The sequence below is a fragment of the Anguilla anguilla genome, chromosome 1 (assembly GCF_013347855.1).
Source record: "Anguilla anguilla isolate fAngAng1 chromosome 1, fAngAng1.pri, whole genome shotgun sequence".
Classification (NCBI taxonomy): domain Eukaryota; kingdom Metazoa; phylum Chordata; class Actinopteri; order Anguilliformes; family Anguillidae; genus Anguilla; species Anguilla anguilla.
Genome location: NC_049201.1, coordinates 8,207,175 through 8,230,812, shown reverse-complemented (window position 1 = coordinate 8,230,812; position 23,638 = coordinate 8,207,175). Strand labels below are relative to the sequence as shown.

General features: G+C 46.5%; 1 protein-coding gene across 11 annotated transcripts in view; it reads left to right on the top strand.

The window, feature by feature from the left end:
- The window catches only part of smoc1 (SPARC related modular calcium binding 1), a 52,908-nt gene that overhangs the window by 13,386 nt on the left and 15,884 nt on the right, over window positions 1–23,638 (top strand). For 4 of the 11 annotated variants that reach the window (XM_035391120.1, XM_035391105.1, XM_035391130.1 and 1 more), the window contains exons 2-11: window positions 1,827–1,998; window positions 2,467–2,559; window positions 5,077–5,189; window positions 5,975–6,074; window positions 7,241–7,291; window positions 8,106–8,153; window positions 13,578–13,667; window positions 14,940–15,014; window positions 19,627–19,819; window positions 23,037–23,119. In XM_035391120.1, coding sequence (XP_035247011.1) covers window positions 1,827–1,998; window positions 2,467–2,559; window positions 5,077–5,189; window positions 5,975–6,074; window positions 7,241–7,291; window positions 8,106–8,153; window positions 13,578–13,667; window positions 14,940–15,014; window positions 19,627–19,819; window positions 23,037–23,119 — 1,018 coding nt within the window. The remainder of the gene's footprint in view (window positions 1–1,826; window positions 1,999–2,466; window positions 2,560–5,076; window positions 5,190–5,974; window positions 6,075–7,240; window positions 7,292–8,105; window positions 8,154–13,577; window positions 13,668–14,939; window positions 15,015–19,626; window positions 19,820–23,036; window positions 23,120–23,638) is intronic. The other 7 variants (XM_035391168.1, XM_035391160.1, XM_035391138.1 and 4 more) reach the window with 6 other exon arrangements.

The following is a 23,638-nucleotide window of genomic DNA, read 5'->3' as shown; positions in this document are numbered from 1 at the left end:
TGGACGTCGAGCACGATGGGCGGTGCGGTGTCTGTTTGTGTTGGATTTTGGGCGACGAGAGTATCTTTTCCAAACGCTGTTATCGCTTACTCATGCAGACTGAGGGAATTCTCGTTTATTTTGTTTTCACAAAGTCTTCCCAGTGCTGGCTGGCTGTGATCGCTTGGTAAATGGTAAATGGACTGCATTTATATAACACTTTTATCCAAAGCGCTTTACAATTGATGCCTTGCATTCACCAGAGCAATTAGGGGTTAGGTGTCTTGCTCAGGGACACTTCGACATGCCCAGAGCAGGAGATTGAACCGCCAACCAGACAAGTGCTCTTACCTCCTGAGCGATGTCGCTTCTATGGCACTTGTTGGTGCTGAATGTTAACCTGAAGCACTAAAGCAGCACCTCTCCTGTATAGAGAGGTCCTATAGTTGGGGTGGTCTTTGTGCAAATGTAGGAGCTGATCGGTAGGAGCCAGGTGTAGAACTTATTTTCTTGGTTGTGGGTGCACAAAGGGTGTCGGATTTAATTTCAGGACTCAGACGTTTTTATTATTTCCTTGGATGGGTCCTGTGAATTTTCATAGCTGGCAGATTAATACACTATTATGTTCTTGACTGTTGAATTTGAATTTGAAACTCTTGTGGTGAGCAAATATTTTTTTCAAAAACCTTTCTTCGTGCTGTTTTTTTTTTTTGTTGGGGGGGGGGGTCATTGTTTGTTTTGGGCTGCAGTGCCGCAGTGGGCTTGACGTGTACCCCCGGGGGCTGAGGCGATCACTCTCGCCGGTCACGCGCAGAGCATACCTGTACCTGTACCTGTACCTGTACGCTCTGAGGCTCCTTGCGTAACCCCGGCGGGATCTGGTTACCCGCCGGATCGTGATCCAGGGCGGCTCAGAGCCGCTCAGTTCAGCTGACGGCCCTGGCAACGAAAAGGCCTGCCCCTCTCAGGAATTCTCCGCAGCTGGCAAGCCTGACCGTTTTCTCGGCCGTTTCTCCCTCTCCTGCGACATCTTGCAGCGCTTTCAGACGGAGTGAGTTCCGTGCCTGGCCCAAATCTGGGACAATTATGCGCGAGATGGCCAGGGAGCCAACAACAAAAAAAAAAGACCTAGATTAAAAAAAAAGAACGACAGATTGTAAACAGTTTGTTGTTTACGGCTGTCTAAGAGCTGACGCTCAACTCAAAAATGAAAACCCAGTTACACTTCAAATGTGAAAATAATATGTTGGGAGGAATGCCATATGGCTGATGCTCATATATAGTGTTGAGAACAACTCAGTTTTTCAAGTAATTTACCTGGGAAGACATGGTTCTGTCCCCGATTATATTTTGTCTGGGAGAGACGTGATTCTGTCCTGGGTTATACTCTGTCCTGGGGAGTTGTGATTCTGTCCTCGATTACATTTTGTCCAAGAGATATGTGACTCTGTCCTGGATCATACGGCTGTGCACTGTGAATGCTCTAGTGGCTGATTGTTGCGTTGTGTGACTTTTTGATGAGCGATGTTATGCGGCCATTTTGTTTCATGTGCGTGCAGTGGCCGATTGTTGTGTGGTTTTGTGATGCACGATACAGCCATTCAGCCATTTTGTTTCGTATGTGTGTGCAGTGGCCGATTGTTGTGTGGTTTTGTGATGCACGATGCAGCCATGCAGCCATTTTGTTTCGTATGTGTGTGCAGTGGCCGATTGTTGTGTGGTTTTGTGATGCGCGATGCAGCTACGCAGCCATTTTGTTTCGTATGTGCGTGCAGTGGCCGATTGTTGTGTGGTTTTGTGATGCGCGATGCAGCCATGCAGCCATTTTGTTTCGTGTGTGCATGCAGTGGCTGATCGGTGACCGGGAGGCCCACTGCAGCGTCGTCTGCTCGCGGACGCAGGGCAAGCCGGTCTGCGGCTCGGATGGGCGGAGCTACGACAACGGGTGCGACCTGCAGAAGGCGCGGTGCAAGGACCGCTCTCTCACCCTGGCGCACCGCGGGCGCTGCAGAGGCACGGGTAGGTCATCCTTTAACCCCTATGCCCACACGGCCTAGCCGCCAGCCAATCAGAGGGCTCTGCTTGTATAATATGTGTGGTGTTTGACCACGGCTGCAGGGTCTCCATGATTTTGTGTTTTCTTCGCAGTCAGTAGCCAGTTTAAGCTGCTTGGGACGCAAGGTGTTGTGACTTACGCTGTAAATGAAGCACATTATGGGCCAGTTTCACAGGTACTGATTAAGCCTAGACCTAGACTAAATTCAGTTTTCAATGGAGATTTTTCATACAAAACTCAGATTAGTTCCGCATTAAGCTTAATCTGTGTCCTTGAAACTGGCCCGATTTGTCTAAAATGAAAGATGTTTTGTGACTAGATGTGAAACACATTTATGTGCTGAAATGCACCCAAAACCAGCAGAGCTGCAGGTAACCTGCACTATTTGAGTCTTGAGGTGCCTAATGTAAGGAGAGAATTGTGGGATTGAGTCATTTCAGGTAAAAACTGGGTGCGGATTGGCCAGCCACCTGCGGCTCCTGCACCAACGTCATCCCCGGAGGGGAAGGACCTGGCGCTGAGAGGTATGTTGTCTCACTGCCCCCCCCCCCCCCCCATCCCCCCATCCCCTCATCCCCTCCCCTCCTCTCGCCACAAACCCCAACTGCCCCCACACCAGGTTCCAGAACCCAGTCCCCCCCCCCAAAAAAAAGGCTCACTGGCAGGACGGAGGAGAGTGAACTAGGCTCCCCTGCCCCACACGTGTGCCTCTCATGGCTGCTACTCCAGATCGTCCCGCAGGGCTCTAGACACGGTCGAGGGGAGAAGGTGGCGGAGATAAGCTGTCTTTCATTTTCCGCCCCTTTTTGGACACGTGTAAGTCTTTACAGACGAGGGGGGACTAACCCCCCTCTCCCCCCTCACCCCTCCCCACCTTCCCCACCTTCCCCACCCCCACCCTGAGCTTTCAGCTCTCAGGCCCTCAGCTGGAGTAGGACTGATAGGTTAGAGGGTCAGGGTCGGGTCCCTTTCCCGCCCCCCCCCCCTCCCCCCCCGTACATTTTCGCGTTTTTTAGTTGTTCGCTCATTGCTGTAAAAGAGCACAAATGTTTTCACCCGCTGATAAGTCGTCGCGGTCCTGGAAACCTCCCGGGACCATTTTCAGCCCCTGGTTCCCCTGTGGGATGCGACCTGCGTTAAGAGCGCAGGCGTCGGAACACCGACCGCGCTGGCGATTCTCGGCCCGTCTCGCAGGAAGAAGAGAAAAGCGAAGATCGAACGGCCGCTATCACCCCGACTCCCGTTAGGCCGAGCTCAGCGGGCCTGCTTCACGGATCACATTCCCCGCGCCTTACGTAACCCCACAAATCCTGTCTGTTTTTTTTTTTTTTTTTTTTTTTGCCGTTGTTATTATTCCGGATCGCTAACGAGAACCATCGCATTCGCTCTGACGTTGGCGGGTACCGCTGCTCCTCCTGGATCAGGGCGGTTCTTCCACCTCTCGCAGGGATCAGAGAGGGAGGAGGCCGGGGGGGCTTTCGGCATGGACCCCCTGGACTGGGCAGAGCCCAGCTGTGCCAGCGGGTCGGAGCTGAAAGTGCCTGCTCCGCCCGGCTCGTAGTGCACGCGTGTGATTGTTTAAATGGACCTGGGTCCGCCCGTCCGCTTGTGGCCTGCTTTGGGCCTGTCTGTCTCAGGGCCTGAGGTACCGGCAGGTTTGGCTGCTTTGACCGGTCTGGAGTCAGCTGGACCCCTGAAACTACTGGAGCAACCCGGGCCGCAGCTATGAATTCTCAGGCACGGGGCAAAATATATTGGGGAGGGCAATGCCACCCCCCACCCTCCCCAATACATTTTGTGACAAATTAAAAATAGTTACACCTCGTACCCTGAGCCCCCCTGGGGCCCGGGCCCAGGATGAAGTGTCCCAGTTGCCCCGTCGGGGAACAGTCAGTTAACGTTGGAGTGTTTGCAAGAAAACGAAGGTGTGTGTGCATGTGTGAGCGGCTTGTGTGTCTGTGAGTTCGCGTTTCATATTGATCAGTGTCTCTGTGTGTGTGTGTGTGTGTGTGTATTCTGTGTTCATTTACGGTACGTATGTGTGGGTTTGTTTAATCTTTGCCTGGGAGTGTCTCCATGTTTGTGCAGATGCATGTGTAGTTTTGTTCTATGTGTGCATGTGGTCGTGGATTTGTTCTGAAAATGACATCATCAGAAAAGTTAAACGTTAAAAAAGTCATGTACTTTCCAGCATTGATCTTCTTTTGCAGGAAATCAATTTTTTTTTTAACTGAAAAACAGCTACTGTTGGCTTTTTTGTAAACACAGCAGAAAAACAAACTGATTTGTACTGATTCCCCAAATCCTTTTTATTTGAGGTGCCACGCCAGCTATTTTTTTTTAAATACAAAGAACAACACATTTTCTGAAGGCTACAGTATTAAGAATGATGTTCTAGCATTGGAACCCCTTCCTGTGTCCATCTCTCTATTTATTTTGACGTAACCTAATTTTCTAACCATTAATAATAAAAACACATATTCCATTGCTATTGTTTTTAAGGTGTCTTCTCTTGGAGCCAGACTTTTAAAAAAAAAATCCTTCCTTTCTACTTATTCCTAAGAGCCATTCTTATGTTGAAGGGAATGGCACTATAAGCTGGGCCTGCTTCATACCGTTAGCTATAGCGCTATAGACTCAGCTGAGCTAGCGAGCAGCCAGTGCTTTCGTCAGCTGGCATGAATTCATATCCTGGAATGAGAGACGCGCAGAATGTTGATGGACGACGTGCTGGTGCGGTTACAAAAACCCACTGGCACATAATTTATGTTGGGCGAGGGGGCGAGGCGCGGGGGGGGGGGGGGGTTGGGGCGTTCGCTGGGACACGCGGGCACGGGTCGGGTGCGAACAACGCCTGCCTGCCGTCCCGGCTGCCTCCGCCCCCACTCCCGCCCTGTTCTCACAGCGAGGTCAGGAGAGGTGCGATGACGTCATCACTCCGCAGACGCCGGGTTGGCGTTCCCCCGGCCCGCTCACTCAGGGGCGACTGGGCTGAGTCAGCGCACACAGAGATGCGTTTTTTTTGCCTTTTTTTTTTCCAGACGCGGGGCAGTCGAAGTGCCGCGTGGAGCGGAGCCAGGCGCTGGAGCAGGCCAAGCGGCCGCAGGAGGCCATCTTCATCCCCGAGTGCAAGGACGACGGGTCCTTTGCCCAGGTCTGACCCTCTGACGTCTCTGCCGCTCCTCCCCTGCTCTTTGTCTGTCTCTTCCTCCGTACGTGGAGTCCGTCTCTCGGACAGCCCGTCCCGTATGTACACTATAACACGGGGGTGTCAAATCCAAATTCTGGAGGGGGGGGGGGGGGGGCGGGGGCTAGGTGTCTGCAGGAATTAGGAAGGATATTGCTGGGCCTGGAGCAGCTCCACAGGGCATTGGTCCAACTCTAAGGTGGAGTGGCCTAGCTCCAAATGGGCGTAGTTTAGTGTAACCTCAACCCTAACCACAACCCTCCTCTTTGGTGCTTGGCCCCTACCTTTTTGAATTGGTGGTGAAACACTGAAAGCTGGCAGACGGCTTGAGGTTTGTGTCCAGAATTAGGACCTCTTTGGCTTCTGTGAGGACTGGAGCATCCTCAGTCAGGAAGTGGATACAGTAACTGATTGTTCCTGTTTGAATTCCCCCATGATATTTAATTGTCATGGAAAGTCATGAAAAAATGCATGCCACTCTAATCCTAGCGCTAGCATGCTTGTTCTCAAAAACATGGTTTTCTGTTTAGTTTTCGCACTGCAGCCCACAAGCTGAGCTGCGCAGCCAACGCAGCCCTCCTGGTTGCAGTTATCGGGTTATCATTTCTGTTTCCTCCTTTTTTATTTTCCCCCCCAATGTTTTTCTGGGCGTTTTGGTGAATGGGGGATGAGGGCTGGGCGGCTAGCCGCGTGTCGCGGTCCCACCGTTGACCACGCCCCTCCGTTTGTCGCTGCGCTGCCTCCCCCCCCAGGTGCAGTGCCACACCCTGACGGGGTACTGCTGGTGCGTCACGTCGGACGGCAAGCCCGTCAGCGGGTCTTCGGTCCACAACAGGACTCCCACATGTTCAGGTACTGTTTGTGTGTGCGGTGTGTGCCGAAAGCGTTTGCCGGACAGAAAGTGCGTGCGCGCGCGCGCGCGTGTGTTTGGTTGCGTGTGTCTAGATTCTCTGTGGTTTCTATGGTTTGTATAGTCCATGGAGTGCTGTGCACAGTATGGAGCGTGTGCTAATTTGCTGTTTACAGGTACTGGAGCTCGGATTTTCCATTTGAGGAAAGATACCGTTTGTATTGTCGAAATGGTACGAGGGGCTGTCAAAGTACGAGAGTCTCTATTTCACAATTTTTTTCCCTTCTGAATCGAGGAGAGAGAGGGGGGTTGAATAGCGTAAGGGCGTCTGTGTCTGCGGGTGTCTGTTTTGCCCTCTTGTTGAGCGATTTGGAAGAAGATGTGTGTGTGGAGAGCGGCATTTTGAAAACTAGATGGGAGCATTTTTCAATAATGACTATAATTTCCCCATTGAGTCTCCACTGAGGATAATTTCCTGAGTGCTCTCCTGATTTTGATTGGAGCGCAATCGTTCCAGTTGCGTGGAAAAAAAAAGTGGTCATGTGACTGTTTGATCATGTGGTCATGGTAGAATCTCTAGTCATGTTAGATAGGATCTCTACTCGTCCATTTTGCTCCTTCCCTGAATTCATAAATGTGCCAAATTTGTTTCCCTGAATTCAATTTCGTGGACTACGGCAGATATTCTCCTGACATAGCCAATCAGGCTTAGCTCACAAGGCTATATCTGACAAACAGACAAAAAAAGATAACTGAGAAATTCCATAAAATTATATGGCAAGATTATCATCCATCAAACTAGGCACCCGCCCTACAGTCCTCTACTTCCTACCTGTTCCTCTTCTGTCCTGCATAAGGTCCGATATTTTCATTCTTGTTTCATGCAAAAGTATCTCTCAGCCTCCGTTTGTATCTGCAAAGGTCTTTGAAGACCTCAGGATACAAAAAGCAGCTTCCTGGCCAGGAGGTGGTCAATGACCACTTCATGATTCTCACAGGCAAATGATGTCGTAGTTTTTTTTAAATGGGGGAATAAGCTTCCTGCTTCCTCTCCTGATTAGATACCTCTTCCCTTCCATTGCTCACCTGATTAAATCCCCCCCCCCCCCCGTTTGAATGGCAAATAAAAAAATAAAAAAACGACAACTCACCTTGCATACGTTTGCAGGAAACTTCCGTGAATTTATGGGAACTCATGCTGGGACAAGTGGACTGTCAGGTATTACATTTCACGGTTTGCCTTAATTCAAGTTTCACTCTTCCTCCTTTTTTTTTTCTAATCGGTTCTGAATGTCTTTGTTTTGTTAAATGCCTGTGGAACCCGTGCATGCAAACCTGTGTCAAGTTCCAAAGCTGTTCTGAATATTTGCACGTTCCATAAAACCGCACCGGTGTCGATGATTAAATGTGTCAATCATAACCGTGCCGGTTATGCTTGAGAGTGTAGAGTTGATGTGTTTGGAATTTTTTTTTGTTGCCATATGCAGGTTTTGGAAAGGGACCCACTTTGTTGAGAACATCAGAAGGAAAAGATAAATGCCTGATGTCCAGTGTTGTGGGAATTGTTTTTACTTGTTTTTACTTGTAAATTATGAGGACATGACAGAGTGTCATACGTAATCAGTAATTCGAAATTCGATATTCACTGTGGTTTGTTTGATTTAGATCCATGCTTATTTAATTTTTAGCGTCATTTAAAAAGGGCTTTGGAATTGTTTATAGATTTCTGATTATAGTATGCTGAAGTATCTCAGGTGAGCTCTCAGAATGCCCTTAATATCCAGGAATGGGACGATATTAAGGTTATATTCTAAATACGGGCCTGATTTCTGTTTTTGTTTGTTTGTTTTTTGTGTGTTTTTGTACAAGGATGTTCACACTGAGTAACAGAAATGTGCATGTAATAGAAAAGAATTTGGGGGGAATTGCTTGTGGGGAAGGGAGCAGCGAATGTCACCCGCAGGTTTTTGTAGGTGCGGTCCTGGCAGTCGGCACTGCACATGTTGTGTAAAAGTTGTGCTTTTTCTTTGAAGGGTCAGTAACCGATAAGCCACCGGGGCCGCCTAGCTCGGGGAGAAAAGGTGAGTTGAGATCTGTTGCCGTGTGTTTGGCTGCGCAGTGTCTCTGGGCCACGCTGACTGTGGACTCTCTCACTGTGCCTCTACTGCACATTTTTTGGTCTGTGTTCAGAGCAGGGATTCTCTCTCTCTCTCTTTCTTTCTCTCTGTCTCTCTCTTTCTTTCACTCTTTCTCACTTCCTTGTGTCTCTCTCTCTCACACACACTAACACACACACAAAGTGTTTCTCACTTTACTCTTTCTCTCTGCATACAGTCAGAACACCTGGTTTCTCTCTCTGTGTCACTCTCACACACACACACACACACACACGTGCACACGCACACACTCACAAGTACGCACACACACGTGCACACATACACACACACACACACTACCTGACCTTTCTCATTCCGTCTGTATTCAGGTAACGAATGACATGATCAAAGTGTGCCACTCCTTCGAGTGGCAGTTTCTCTCGTTCCTCTGCTTTCTCCCTGGTTTTTACCGTTGCCCTGTCCCTGTTTGATATCGTGAGGTCTGAAAGCTTCGGTCGCCCTTGCTGTACGGTGACCATGTCACATCCTGAGTTTTTGGGGATTCATCTCATTATAGTGAAGAAATATTTAGAAGTTGTTTCATATGGAATAAGTGGCTGTGTTTCATTGTGCACAGATGTTGAAGCTCCGAGTAAAGCTATCTGTGGCGTTTCTTTTTTTTCTTCCGCAACCCGTGTTTGTAATGAAGGCAGGAGAGTTGACTGAACTGTATGCCAAAGTTCATTACATGTTTACTCTGTGGAAAGGAAGATAGGATGCCACAATTATGTATTTTTTTCCTCTTGCAATATTGACTGTAGTTCAGCGAAGTGTTATCATGTAAGGTTTTTTTTTTGGATGGGAGATATTCAACGAAAGTATATATGGGTGAATAATATATAGATTCATACATTTACCTTTGAATTTGTGATACACTGTGATATATTTACTATTTTTCAGTTATAAGAGTGAATTAATGATGAAATACGTATGTCAACCAATATAAAATCATACTTCTTAATAAAAAGTGAAATGTAATATATTAATGATGCATTTTCATCTTTCATTTATTTATATTAGCTTATTAAAACATTCACGCTCGATATTGATGTCTCAGTTATTATATGTTGTGCAATATGCACATTTCTGAAAATTAGAGAATGATTCAAAATAAATACCACGTCTTGGCGGATGTGAGCAGTGGGTGAGATTTTGTTTTTTTGCACTTGGTACTGTAAGCAGTGTATTGTGAACAGTGAGTTACTATGAGTCCAAGGCTTTCTTAAATTGAGTTGTTGGAAGTTAAATATTTTACATGGATGGAACTTGGGCTTTCTGGAGCCACAGGCAATGAAACGGAACGCCATTTTTCTTTTTTTGCCAAGTGTTGGAATGATTGTACGGTAGCCAGGCCTTCCTCTGCATTAAGGTGTAAAGTGGTGGTGTAGAATTTTGGCGTCGACCAAATGGTGTGTCCCAACACTGCCTCGGGACTCACGAGAACTGCTCTCTCCGAAAATTTCCCAACACAAATATATGTTAGATACATGAAAAAGATGGAAAGTGGTACATTTTTTCCCCCCATTACTGGAAAGGCCTGGTTTGGTTTACAAGGCCTGGGGGTAGTGTGTGGGCCCATTAATATTGGGGGGGGGGGAGGGGGGAGTTGGATGTGGGGGGGGAGGTGTGCGCTGAGGTTGTTTTGTCCTCTTTTCAGATCATATTGCACTTTGCCTGGTTCCACTGATCCCTGTGAAAACAAGACTGTTCTTGTGTTTTGTTAACCGGATGTGGATGTCACACTGTCTGTACAGTGTGATTTGGTGACCTTGTTCTGACCCCCTCTTCCCTACATGCTGCCCTCCTATAAACATTGCTGTATCAGCACACCGTGTGTGTATTACCTGCCCAGACCAGTGACCACACTGAATCTGCAAAATCACTACTGTCTGTTGGTTTGTTGACAAAGCATACTTACCTGCCTACCTGCCTGTTTGGTCAGGAGGCATTTTTTCCCTTTACTTGACCCTTTGAAGAGTAGGCTTTTTTTAAAAAAAATTTTAAATTCTGGGTCAATGTTCTAGAGATACATTTCTTTCAATTACCAGAAGGGATTGTTACATCGGTGTAAGAATGTTCAGTTTAAGAACATTCTGATCACATATTTGGTGTAAATGGCATCAAAAAGAGCTGGTTTCAGGTTTAAACAAAAAACTACAGCAAAGAAGGACAGACTTCCTCTGCTGGGTCTCATGTCATGTCTACAGTCTGATTGATTGATTGATTGATTTGATTTGATTTGATTGATACAGTCATTGGGTGGCATCAATACAACATTGTGTTCCAGTGCGACGTGTTCCTTAAAAGGGTGGTGTGTGTGTGTGTGTGTGTGTGAGAGAGAGAGAGAGAGAGAGAGAGAGATGACTGGCAGTTTATCTTGGCCTCCTCAGTAATCCACTCCTACCGCACTGAACCACACTGTCATGGCAGCAGCACGGGATGTAAGTGCAGAAATCCTTCAGTAGTTTGACAGTTGGCCAGGGAGACTGATTGGTGCTGTAGAACACTGCCAAGCGCCCCCCCCCCCCCCCCCCCCCCCGCCAAAAAAAACAAAAAACCATAATTGCCCTCGGAAGAGAGCTTTGTCTCAATTACTCCTCCATATCCCACCCAGGAGAGCCAACACCGGCATCCACTGACCATTTTCAGAACAGTGCTGGCGATCCAAATCAGTCCTTCTCAATTTATTTTTTATATACTGTACCTGCAGAAGCAATTACAGTACAAAGGCCCTGCTGCTCTGCCTAAAAAATTAAGTTTAGCTACACAGAATAACGGCTGCGTATTCAAAATGCATTACAAGGACAAACTTGCTGTTGGGTGCGCCTGTTTGTCTGTGGGAAGCCTTTCAATTTCTGTGCAGCAGCATCCAGCGTGTGAGATAATGCTAATACAATATTTATGAAGCTGTAAATTCAACTACATCCCATGGGGAGGGGGGGGTGCAGGGGGGAGGGGGCTCTTGTTGACAGCCAGTGGTCTGAGGACTGTAGTCTGAGAACCAGTGCTTTCATTTAATAAATAAATGTTGGCAGTCACATAGTTTGTAATGCACAGTAACAGCAGAAATAACTTTGAGGCTCATGTTTTGCCTGAATGGCTTCTGTCTGTGGCTAATTTCGAATGTTTGCTGACAGCAAACTGCGTGAGAATGTTCAAGTGTAGAATTTTTACCTGGACCATTCAACAAGAATGTTGAAAGGATGCTTGTGTTCTTATTTACCTGGTTGAATGCAGCTGAATTTACAATTAGACTTTAAAATCTCATTTTAAAATCTTTTAAAAATCTGAGGGAAATCTTTACACAACTTTGGCAGAAAATCTTCAGTAAAACCTAATTAAAAATCTTAATTTAATATTCAATGTTCTTTTAAAAAAAGAAATCAATATCCCACATGTATACAATGACCACACCATGTCACATGACCAGAAGTAGCTTGACCTCTTTCCTCAATCCTTTATTACTTGATCTATGCCATTAGTGCCCCCGCCCTCCACTCCCCCCCCCCCCCCCCCCCCCTCCACCAGGTCCCCTTGTGAGGTGTATGTGGTTGACATGATCAGAGAGGAGACAGGACAGGGTGTAGTGCCCCATTTTTAGGTAAGTAGGTTACATTCCTCGCCTTAAGTGCTGTTGCTCCTCAGACCTGCCGTCTGCTTAGTCACTCTCTCACCACTCAGAAATGCATTAGCAAGTTTATGAAACGAAGAGGATGTGGGGATTAAAATTTCTTTTTGCTGAGTAATAAATACAGGTTCTCTCTCATGCTCATATTAGCTCGGAAAGGTTTGATGACTGGTTAGATATGTGGACTCAGACGTTGTTGTTGTTTGACGTTGTTGTTTCTGCACATATTTATGTCTGTGCTGATTTATATATGTACTGGGCTGTATGTACTCTGTACATAGAAAGGATTCAGCTTTTTTTGCAATCCAAAGGGGTGTTTGAGTCCTTCCATTTTAAAGCCTGCCTACGCATGATTTCTCTACTAAAATGGAAATGTTTATTCATTCACTTTCATGTGAACATGGAGTTTGCTATAAGAACCTCTCAAAAAAACTTTCGTGAATTTAATTTATTTTCATTAAGCCGATATCGTCCCTGTAAACATGTGGCATAAATACTACGCAAAATGTATTCGTTGTTGTTTTTGGGATGGCTGTACAGCTTAAAATGTGGATTGAACGTATCGTTTACAGAAATAGCTGAGCAGCTATTAAATTATTAAAGAACAATTCATACCTATGGAAAATGTGTACTGGTCTGAGGGTGGACTGACTAAGAACCGGTCGAGCCCACTCGGTCAGCCCATGTCCGGTGTGGGTCATTAGTATCGAAGCTTCAAAAGAGGAAAAAGGCGGCCTGTGTTATCTCCCCTCCTACGCTGCCACTTGTGGTGTATGTTATGTTGCCATGGCGTTTAAAACTGTGATTGTTTAAAGAAGGGTGCTGTGGAAGGGTGTGGGTGATTGAAGCGGGCTCTGTCATGGTGATGTCAGGGGGATCCGTTTCTTCAACGTTCTGCTGGTTCTGTTTTTTTTATTTTTTATTTTTTTGCTGCTGTGTTGTTTTGCCACCATGTGTTGCTTTCTGGGAGCAGGTGTTACCTGAGCCACAGTCCACCGGCGCTGGGCCCCTGAGCTGGTGCGGGCCGGGCCCCGGCACCGTAAGGGCGGAAGGGGCGAGGCTCATAGGGGTGTGTGTGAGTGTGTGTGGGTGTTTAGGGGGCAGGTAGGGAGTGTGTGTGTGTGTGTGTGTGTGTGGGGGTGTTTAGGGGGCAGGTAGGGAGTGTATGTGTGTGTGGGTGTTTAGGGGGCAGGTAGGGAGTGTGTGTGTGTGTGTGTTCAGGGGGAGGTAGGGAGTGTGTGTGTGTGTGTGTGTGTGTGTGTGTTTAGGGGGCAGGTAGGGAGTGTGTGTGTGTGGGTATTCGCACTTCTGAATGTGTATTTGTGTGTTTGCATACCTGCATGGGTGTGTGTGTGTGTGTGTGAGAGAGTGCATGCATGCATGTACGCATTTATTCATTTGCGTGTGTGTGTGTCTGTGTGTCTATATGTGTGTCTACATATTTGTGTGTGTGTCTGTTTATGTATGTGTGTCTGTATGTGTGTCCGTGTGTGTGTGTGTGTGAATGGGGATGTGTAGAAGTAGAGGTGTGGGAGGCATTTTACCCCTTCACTGTCCTAAATCTTTCTGTCTGTCCATATTTGGTGTTTCTCTGTCTCTTCTCTCTCTCTCTCTCTTTTTTTTGTCTTTTTTTCCTCCCTGTGCTATTGGCCGGGTCATGTGCAAATCCCAACCATTCAACAATTCTGGAGAGTAGATTGTATTAACCTAAATAATGGCAGTCTCTTTCCGTTTCTTTCTCACCCTGAACCCAGATGACGGGTCGAAACCCACCCCCACCATGGAGACGCACGTGGTCCCAGAGGGTGACGGTGAGTTTATCATTCTTTACTTTAAAAAAAATAAAAATAATAATAAATCCCCTGTCTTCAACCCCCTTTGTTGATTTGGGAGAACATAGATGATCATGTGATATGAAACTGATGACATCAGTCACTCAACAGTCTGCCAGTTAGCCTAGCACAGGCGTTGAGTTGGAGGCCATGAATGGGTTGCTTTAACAGGCAGGCTGTGGGCACCCGATTAATCAGAGAGAGGCTGAAGGGAGCTGCCTTCAACAAATTTGGGACGCTCTTTGAAGGCAGGAAGACGTCACAGAAACGTAACGTGATTACTATGAAGTTAGCTGGCCACTTCATGGAAAGCTCACTGAGGCTTAAAAACATTACATACATTATTCCTGAGTATTGGATAATTAAAACGGATTAAAAAAAAAAAAAACTCCAACAAATTAGCGAGTTCACTGTTGCCACCGCAACTGCCAATTCGCTGTTTTAAACTGCCATTATTTTAATGGAAGTAAGAAGACTGAGGTAATCACAAAGACTTTTGGGATACCCTACCCAGTGAAGGATACAGTCAGTGCTGCCTTCAGAATTGTCTGAATGAGGCCACCTTGGCGGGCATAATTTTATTTGCTAAATTTCGAGTGAGACACGCCTCGATGACTTCCTGCCTTACAACACTGCCTCGATGACTTCCTGCCTTACAACACTGCCTCGATGACTTCCTGCCTTACAACACTGCCTCGATGACTTCCTGCCTTACAACACTGCCTCGATGACTTCCTGCCTTACAACACTGCCTGCCAAGGCCGAATCTTTGCTGTTCGAGATCCAGTCAGAGTAGCTGGTGCACAGTGACACAAGGACGTCCCGCCCAATGACATTTCTTCCTTCCTCTGGTAGCCAATTGCGCGATGCCCTGTGGAGCCTACGGCCAGCATTGGCGAGATTTGGGTTTGATACCAGCCTGATAGGGGGTGGGGTTCATCCACCTGCTAGAATATTGCCTTAGCAGGATGCGCCACCCGACAGCCTTTATCCTTCTGTCCTCCTTTGTAAAAAGACGTCCTGTAATGCTACACTCTCCCTGGGATTCCCCCCTTGTGCGATTTCAGCAAATCATTGTGGTTTCGTGAAAGCGGTGGCCTGTCCTGTGTTGTCGAAGGACTGCGTGATCCATTTCCCCTCTCGGTTCGTAGTTTTGTGGCGTCGTAATCGTAACTGAACAAAATGCTCAAATTCTTCTTCGGTCTGTGCAAGTGTGTTGCTTTTGTCTCCCCTCTCTAAAAAAAAAAACAGAGATCACTGCCCCCACTTTGTGGATCAAGCAGCTCGTGTACAAGGAAAAGAACAGTTCAAGCACCAGGAAGCCAGGTGAGCGTGTTAACGGGCCCAGAACACAGGCCTGCTTTTCCACAGATTTAGATAGATATTAGTTGGTAATATCTAATCATTAGATTAGATATTAAATATTTAATATGCACAAGAATTCCAAAAAAAAGTGAATTTTCTTGAGAAGTTAACAGCTGTTTATTTAATTATGCACCAACACAACATTATATAACTGTGCAGGTTAGTCACGTGGGATTTTGAATCAACTTTATTAGTTAGTAATTATTTATTGATTAATTAGTTAATGAATTAATCAGTTATAAATTATTATCAACTTTATGAATTCATTATTAGTAGAGATATGGAATTACACAGGGTTGTTTGAGAGACTTCCTGTAAAAAAAAATAAAGCATGATTGGACAAGTTGAGTAAATTTACAGGTTTTTTTGATCTATGTTGGAGGGAAATATGTTGGTTATTCTTACGCATTCAGTTGCAGCTATTTCCCCATTCCTCTTGTCTGTGTCCCGAAAAAATCTTTTACTGTAGGTCTCTATTAAAGAGATGTTTGGCTCAATCGATGGTCCTCACTATGTGAGTTATTTTTCCTGGGAAGATGAAATCAGGCCTGCATTGCATTCAGCTGACAAACTGGGAAAGAAAATGTGTTTCACGTGTTCCTTTTTTAGATTTAAAAAAAAACAGTTATGTCTGTGAAAATTCCTACAGGTTTATCAAGCAAAGAAAACTCTTTTTATAGTTCTAATATGAATGTTTTAAGCTGCTCATCATTTCACTCCATTCGAGTATAACATAGCATGGTCTTTCTGTGGCCTGGGATTCATAATGGGTCATGTGGAGGGGGTGCAGCTGAATCACGCCTCAGTCATCCATTTTAAACATGCTTGTAGTCAGTGTAGTCGGTCCAGCGCCGTGCTGTTTCTTTCTTATCATGGTTATCCCCAAAACACGTGTGGTACCTAGCAGGGCATGCTCAGTTCTCTCTGTGGAACTGGGTTGGTCTCACACTCGAGACACAGGGTGTCTTTGGGATTTTGGAGGTGCCTGGGGCTGGGGAAAGGATGGGGGGGGGGGGTGGTAACGGGGGGTTCTACCTCCTACAGGGGGGGCCTGGGGTACAACGTGGAAGTGCAGTAATTGAAAATTCAAGCTTGTGTGGAACTAGCATTGTCTGCCTCCTGTGTGGTCACCACTCGCCCCCCCCCCGCTTCTGTGCCTGGGCTAAACCACAGCCCCCCCTGCAGCGGTGGAGGCGTGTGGCAGCCATGCCAAGCTCTTTGGGGGTAAAGCGTGTCATGCTGGCCTGGCTACTGGATGGTGATGGGTTTCTGTAGACATGATGGATGACTCTGTGCTGCGGGTTGGGTTTGTCCCCCCCCCCCCCCCCCCCCCCCCCCGACGGTGGCTCTGGTCTGGGCAGCGGCGATCGGTCAGGCGTCACGAGTAGAGATTTTTCGCTGGACGCCGGATTCGTCGCGGCGGGTCTCTGGAAGCGAGCCGCCATGTCCCGGCTCCGCCCGGCCTGTCTGCTTCTAATTAGCCCTCTGATGTCCCGGGGAGGATGGCGGTATGGCGGCCGGACGGTGGAGGGGAATTAGCTGATGTCATCGCCCCAGGCTCTGCCCGTCTTCCTGACGGGCGCGTTCGGCCGACGTTCCCCATTTTCCAGGTTTTTGGAGAGGGAAACGAGCCCCTCCCCTCCCCCGCCCCCCCAACACGCAGAGATTTACGGCATTGTTGCAAAAGTAAAAAACAATTGATTCCAGATTCCAGATTCCAGATTAGCTGGTAGTGAGGGAGCTCCTGTTCAGTTAAGCCTGTTTGTTCTTGTGCATTAAAAAAAATCCATCTGCCTTTTCTGATGTAACATACGTCTGTATAACGATTTCCCGTAGATTCGTAGTCATGTAATTGTAACATAAGTGGAAAATTGCACTGAGATGTGGCCTTTTATTAACGGTGTTATTGTTATGCTGCTGCGGGGTGCTGGGTTACTTTCTGTAATAATTTTGGAAGAGTGTTTCACATAGACCAGTTTTGCTTCAGTGAGAAACAAAATAAACCTAAAAGTACATTTTAAACTTTGAAAAATCGAATTTGGAGGCCCGCGCAGTGCTGAATGTTGGAGGAAAAGATGATTATGAAGGTCATTAAACACAGAACAAGAAGATTTGAAGCACAGAGAGAAATATAGAGCGTGAGGGAGAGAGGAAGACAGGGAATATTATGTTTACTGGATTCTCCTTAGAACAGCAATTTCAAAGTTCAACACTGTTTGCATAGCCCAGACGCAAGAAATAATTTATGAAATGAATTTTTACTTCAATTCGCTTACTGTGATCGGAATAATCTATACAATATGTCATTTTAGGTAAAAAAAAAATAGGACAGGAATAAAATGATGACCTGTCACTTCTCTACCTCCCACATACTGATATTTCTGAAGGCTTTATTTGTTCATGATGACCCACAATTTTCCATCATGTGGAACACTGTTCGGTTTGATGTAGATGCGCAAGAGAACGTAATGGGATAAATAAATGAGTTGTGTGTGTGTGTGTGTGTGTGTGTGTGTGCGCATGTGCATGCGTGCGTGTGTGTCTGTGTTGTGCGCACGTGTGTGCGTGTGTGTCTGTGTGCGTGTGTGGTCGCGTGTAGGTTTGTGTGTGCATGTGTGTATGTGTGCGTGTGTGTGCCTGTGTGGATATGTGTGCTGTGCGAGAGAGAAAGAGGAGAGAAAGGGAGAACAGAGGAACAGATAAAGTTTCACAGAAAAGAATGAAAAGAATAGCAAGTCCAGCCTTTTCCATTTATATGTATGAAAAAAACAAAAAAAAAACAATTTTCATTTGAGAAGAGAATCTGAGCAGCCTGGCGCCAGCATGCCCTCTGTATAATAAACAGTGCTGAATAATTTGGAAGTGAAAGGACCTTGGCGGGATTTGGGCAGCGCTGGACTGCTGCAAGCACTCGAGCCTCAGCCCTTTCGGGAGGGGGGGGGGGGCACAGGCAGTGGACACATTACCCCTTCCGTGGCGGCCCGGTTTTGGAAACAGGCACCCTGTACAGTCCTGCAAATGCCTCAGGGTAAAAAGGTGGGGTTGGGGCGGGGTGAGTGGTGGGGTGAGTAGTTGCCAGCAGTGTCAGTGCCGTTATTTTGATTGTTATATAATGGTTAAAAAGTAAACATTTGTATCCTGTTACAGAAACGTCTGTGGATCAGGCTTTTGTTTTGCCTTGCCATTTTCTTTGTAGTGTAGTTTCCCCCCCTCCCCCCCCCCCCCCCCCCCCCCCCCCCCAAAAAAAAAAAAAAATCTTCCTGCTTTCCCGACATGAGATTCAAATAGACAAAACAAGGGCTACGGTTTGCAACCTGAGTAGCTATAAAATGGGTTACACTGACAGCTCAGGTTAGAGTGCGATTTTATGGGGTGGCTTTGAAGCCAGGTAGTCAGACGGGACGGCGGTAATTGGGGAGAAGTTTGGTGGGTTTTTTTTACCTTGGAAGTGTGTCTCCACAGAGAAGAGGGATACTGCTGTGTTTTCAGCTGGGTGGACCCACAAAGGTACCGTGGGGGGTGGCGGGGGGGGGGGGGGGGGGCGCAAGCATGTGGCACCCCCCTAGCCCACCACCACCGCCTTCTACCAGTCCACGATTACGCTCTCCTCTGCTCATCAGCATGTACAATCCCCCCCCACCTGGTCCATGATCTTTATTAAGCTTTGGGATGCCATTGAGCCTGGGTGGGGGGTCCCTGGATCAAAAACTATTAAAAAAAAAAAAAAAAAAACCTGTTTTACACCCTTGCATTCTCTCTCTCTGCTCCCTGTATAATTTTAATGAGCTCGGAGGAGGCTAAGCTCACCCCTCTGAATGTTAGCGCGTTGAGTTGAAGTGCATGGGCTTGAATCGCCAGCCTCTGCCTGCTTTACTGTAAATGGCTGTATTTAGCAGGGCACGCTTAGCGCAGCTAAACTGCTTTAGGCTAACTCTGGGCGCGCAGGTTAAATGAAACGAAACTGATGGAGACCAGTAGAAAGCACTTCACCGCCCTGCAAACGAACTTGACTTAAACACGCGTTTCTGTTTGATTTGGCCCTGAATGTAAGCACATGGGTGAGTGATGAGCTTAATGGATCTGAATATAAATACAGTAAAACTTGGTGCAAAATGAGTAACTCTAAAGTGGCAAGTGCTTGGCATTGAGTAGGAGGGCTTGTGTGGCATCTGCTTTTGCCAGACGATCCCTGCGCTTTGGAAAAGGTCAGATAGGCTGTTAAAATTGTGTGTTTGTACGCCTGCGTGTCCCTGTACAGAACAACGTGTGCTGTCTGTGTGTGTGTGTGTGTGTGTGTATGCATGCAGTCTGTGCTGTGTGTGTGTGTGTGTGTGTGTGTGTGTATGCATGCAGTCTGTGCTGTGTGTGTGTGTGTGTGAGTATGTGTAGTGTGTGTGTGTCTGACTGACTGTCAGTGTGCATGCAGTCTACTGTTTATCTGTGTGTGTGTGTGTCTGTGTGTACATGTGTGTGTGTGTGTGTGTGTGTGCATGTGCGTCAGCACTGAGAGTGTTTCTGCGTGTCCCTCCATACGTCTCAGCCCCAGTATTGAGTGTGTTTCTCACGGTTTTAGAGAAAGTTCCTTCTTGTGACCAGGAGAGGCAGAGTGCCCTGGAGGAGGCCCGGCTGAACCCCAGGGAGGCCATCTTCATCCCGGACTGCGGCCCGGGGGGCACGTACCTGCCCGTCCAGTGCCACCAGTCCACGGGCTACTGCTGGTGCGTTCTGGTGGACACTGGCCGGCCCATCCCCGGCACCTCCACCAGGTAAGGGGAGCTCAGCTGTTCAAGTTGTGCGTTGCCATGGGGACGGATGTAGATTGGCGGGCTGGGCGGTTTGTGGCTTTAACGGACGCTGTCCTGCTGGAACTCTGGACAGGGACTAACGTTGATGCTGTGGTGCGGTTTCCCCTGATACTCATAAATATGGCTGGCGTGCCACAGTCGTTTAGGAAAATGGGAGTACACGTGTCTGTGTGTGTGTGTGTGTGTGTGTTTTTGTGCAGTATGCTGATTGTTTGGTATGCGTGCATGTGTGAGTGAAACCATTGCAATTTGATTAAGAATTGTCAAGACGATGAAGGGATTTTTTTTGCTGTAATTTATTGTACCTTCATTTTATGTTTTATCATTAAGCAGTTGAATTACAGGGGAGTTTTTATTATTTTAAAGAACTACCCCAGGGACTGGAATTCTCTGCACCACTGCCAACCTATCAAGAACTAGAAGTAACCAAAATACAACTTACAATTTCCATTGCACGCTTCCACTTTTAAAGATATTTTTCAAGACAATTTTGAAAATATAGAAAAAAAAGAATAAAAATTTGATTGCCAACTTGCTCCAGCTTAAATGGCCTGTGGGCTTTTTATGGCCTTGTCAGGATTGCAAACGTCCAGGCTCAGGCCTCAGTGATGTGTCCGTCATTGTGTGTGTGTTTTCACTGCCAGCTCAGTTGGATGCTGTAAAGTTGTGAGTCATGGCTAAAGGGCGTTCTCTCTCTATGTATTCTGCATTAAGGTCTGGAAAAAAAAGGCACTTCAGGTCATATCGAAATGAAATTCACATGCATTTTTGAAATTCAATTGTTTCTTTTTGTTTTTTTTGGTTGTTTTCTTTTACCCTACAATCACTTATATAAAATTAAGACAAGGAGAAAGAACATTCATGCCAGTTGTCCTCTCCCTCTCTTGAATTTACAAGAATTGAATTTACTCCATTTTTCTATCTGTGATTAAAAAAAAACAAAAAAAAAACAGAAACAACATAAAAATACATTTTTCAAGAAAAAGCTTTCCCATCTTTATGAATTGATAGAGCGCGTCTCATATGGTTAATAGAAACATTCATTTTTTTAAGCATTACGGTTTCATATTGCTTGTTCAAAGCTGTTGGCAGCTTGTTTCGTTTTATGAGACGTGGTATGACTACAAAGCCTTTTTTTAAATTTCTGCAGTCGTGCAGTCATGTATTTTTGCGGTCATGTTGTGCGCTATCGTGTTACTGAGTGCTAATGCTTTGTCCCGCGTCTTTCCTGCTTCTCCGGATCATGGTATTGCTGGCCTGCTTTTACGAATAATGCACCTCAGTCAGTCAGTCAGCTACATGACATTACAGGCATTTAGCAGACGCTCTTATCCAGAGCAACTTACGGAACATTTTACATAGAGTTTACATTTCATCTATTTGTGCCGCTGGATGTATACTGAAGCAATGCTGGTTTAAGTACCCTACTCAAGGCTTCAACGGTGTCCAACCCGGGTATTGAACCTGTGACCATTCGGTTACAAGACCAGTTCCTTACCCATTATACTACACTGCCGCCCGTAACCGGGGAAGAAGGGAGTGCACCTGAATGAGCTGAAGGTGTGGTGAAGGACTTATAATCAAACTGACCAATTAGCATGCTTTCCCAAATCCTTATGTTTCCTAGTTTGCTTATGTGGTGTATGCTTTCTGTCCTAAACTCTCAAGTTTGGCTGCACCAAACAAAAAATTATTAGTGACATAAAAGAAAAAAACATTTCACCACAGACACATGCTGTTCTTCGTAAATTCAATGCAGTAATTTTATTGTCCTACTGATCCGTCCAAACATCTGAAATTCATACTGAGCGTTTCAAAGAAACGCTCGAAAAGCACAGTATGCCGCTGACAGCTGACAATTTAAAGTTTCCATTCTTGCGGCTACGAGTGCTGTCTTAATCTGAATTTGCACTGTGCTGTACTGCAGATGCTAAATAATTCACCCTCAGAAAGGTCATAGAAAGGTTAGATTTTGTCTGGCAGAAGAGGTTACGAGCAGACTCAGGATAATTAGCAGACAGATGTTAATGTGGCATTTTACGTTGTGATCTGTTTGAACATCAATAAATGCACCCCCGTGCAGTGAATGGATTTTTCCATGTGATGAATCTACGAAACCACAAACTTTTCGAGAGTCGTAGTCCTTTTTTTTTTATTGTTGTTCTTTTCTGTCAAGTTAAAATATTATGAATCTTATGTTTGTGTAAATAAATATAATGGCTCTGGCATAGTCTTTCTTGTCTTGGGTTCGTATTTGGATTGTATATGTTACACAGATAGAAGGGTTTGTGAAGAAATTAAATTTTTTTGCTCTTGAGAAACTATTTGGCCTGGGTGACCTTCCCTAAGAGATTGTAATGTTGTTATTGTTAATAACCACAACATATGCTGTTAGTCTGGTCTGATGGTCAGCCTGGTCTGCTGGTCACCATTTGTCTGTGAATCATGACTGACAGTTTATCAAATATATCCTGGCATTTTACTTTGCTCTGATGAACTTCTACAATATTGTATTGTCTGTGTATGGGTGCGTCGGGACGGTAACACACTGTATTGAATAGATTTGGTATTGCTGATGTACGACTGCAGTACTGAAACCAGTCTTCTGGTGGATGAATGTTCGGATCATTGAAATACTGCTGTGTAATCCATTTCTGCCAGTACAGACACCAAAACAACAGTTCCCCTCCCCTTTCCAAAATGGCAATCATCCTAATGAGCTTAGAGTTAGGCTGGGAATGCACTGCCGCAGAATGTGATGTCAGTATCGGTAAGAGCAGTGATTCCCGAACTTCTGTGGTCAGACCCCCCCCCCCCCCCCACCACACACACATCCTTCACTGTGCCTTTCTCCTTTAACCCTTACAACCCCCCCCCCCCTCACTCTCTATGGTGGCACTGCCCTTTTTGGGAGCCACTGAGTAGGCGTATGATTAGTTCCCTTGGCTGGGGACCATGATCTTAGCTGGCTAATGAAGTCTCTTGTTATTCTCTCCCTCCCCCTTTCCCCCCTCTCCCCCTCTCTATCTCTCACTCTCCCTCCCACCCTCTGTCCCTCCCTCCCCCCCTCTCTCTCTCTCCCTCTCCCCCCCTCTCTCCCTTTCTCCCTTTCTCCTCCCCCTCCCTCCCTCTCTCTCTCCCTCCCTCTCTCTCCCTCTCCCTCCCTCACTCCCCGCAGGTACCAGACCCCTGAGTGTGACAGCACTGCTCGCTCACGCACTACTGAGTCAGAGGATCCCTTTCGGGAGAGAGACCTGCCAGGTGAGCGCTCCTGTTCTGCTCCCTGTTCTGTACTTCAGGTACGGTACCTGCCTTACTGTATGTGGAAGACCCTTCAGGTACCTCCCTTATGTGGAAGACCCTTATTCTATAATATATATATATATATATATGGGGGCGACATAGCTCAGGAGGTAAGACCGATTATCTGGCAGTCGGAGGGTTGCCGGTTCAAACCCCGCCCTGGGCGTGTCGAAGTGTCCTCGAGCAAGACACCTAACCCCTAACCCCTAACTGCTCTGGCGAATGAGAGGCATCAATTGTAAAGCGCTTTGGATAAAAAATTCTCTGGAATGCTGATGTCACAGATACGGAAGGACGGAAGTGTGCCCTGCTTTGGTTCCAGTGCAGCTCTGTCCAATTTAACACTTGGTTAAAAATGCACCCAGGCGTTGCATCCTTGTGCTGGTCATATCTCAGGAGATACTAATTGGATTCACCTGGTGTGCGCCACTAGAGCCTAGTCCCCACATGGGGGGCAAAAAGTCAGGATGAAAGGAA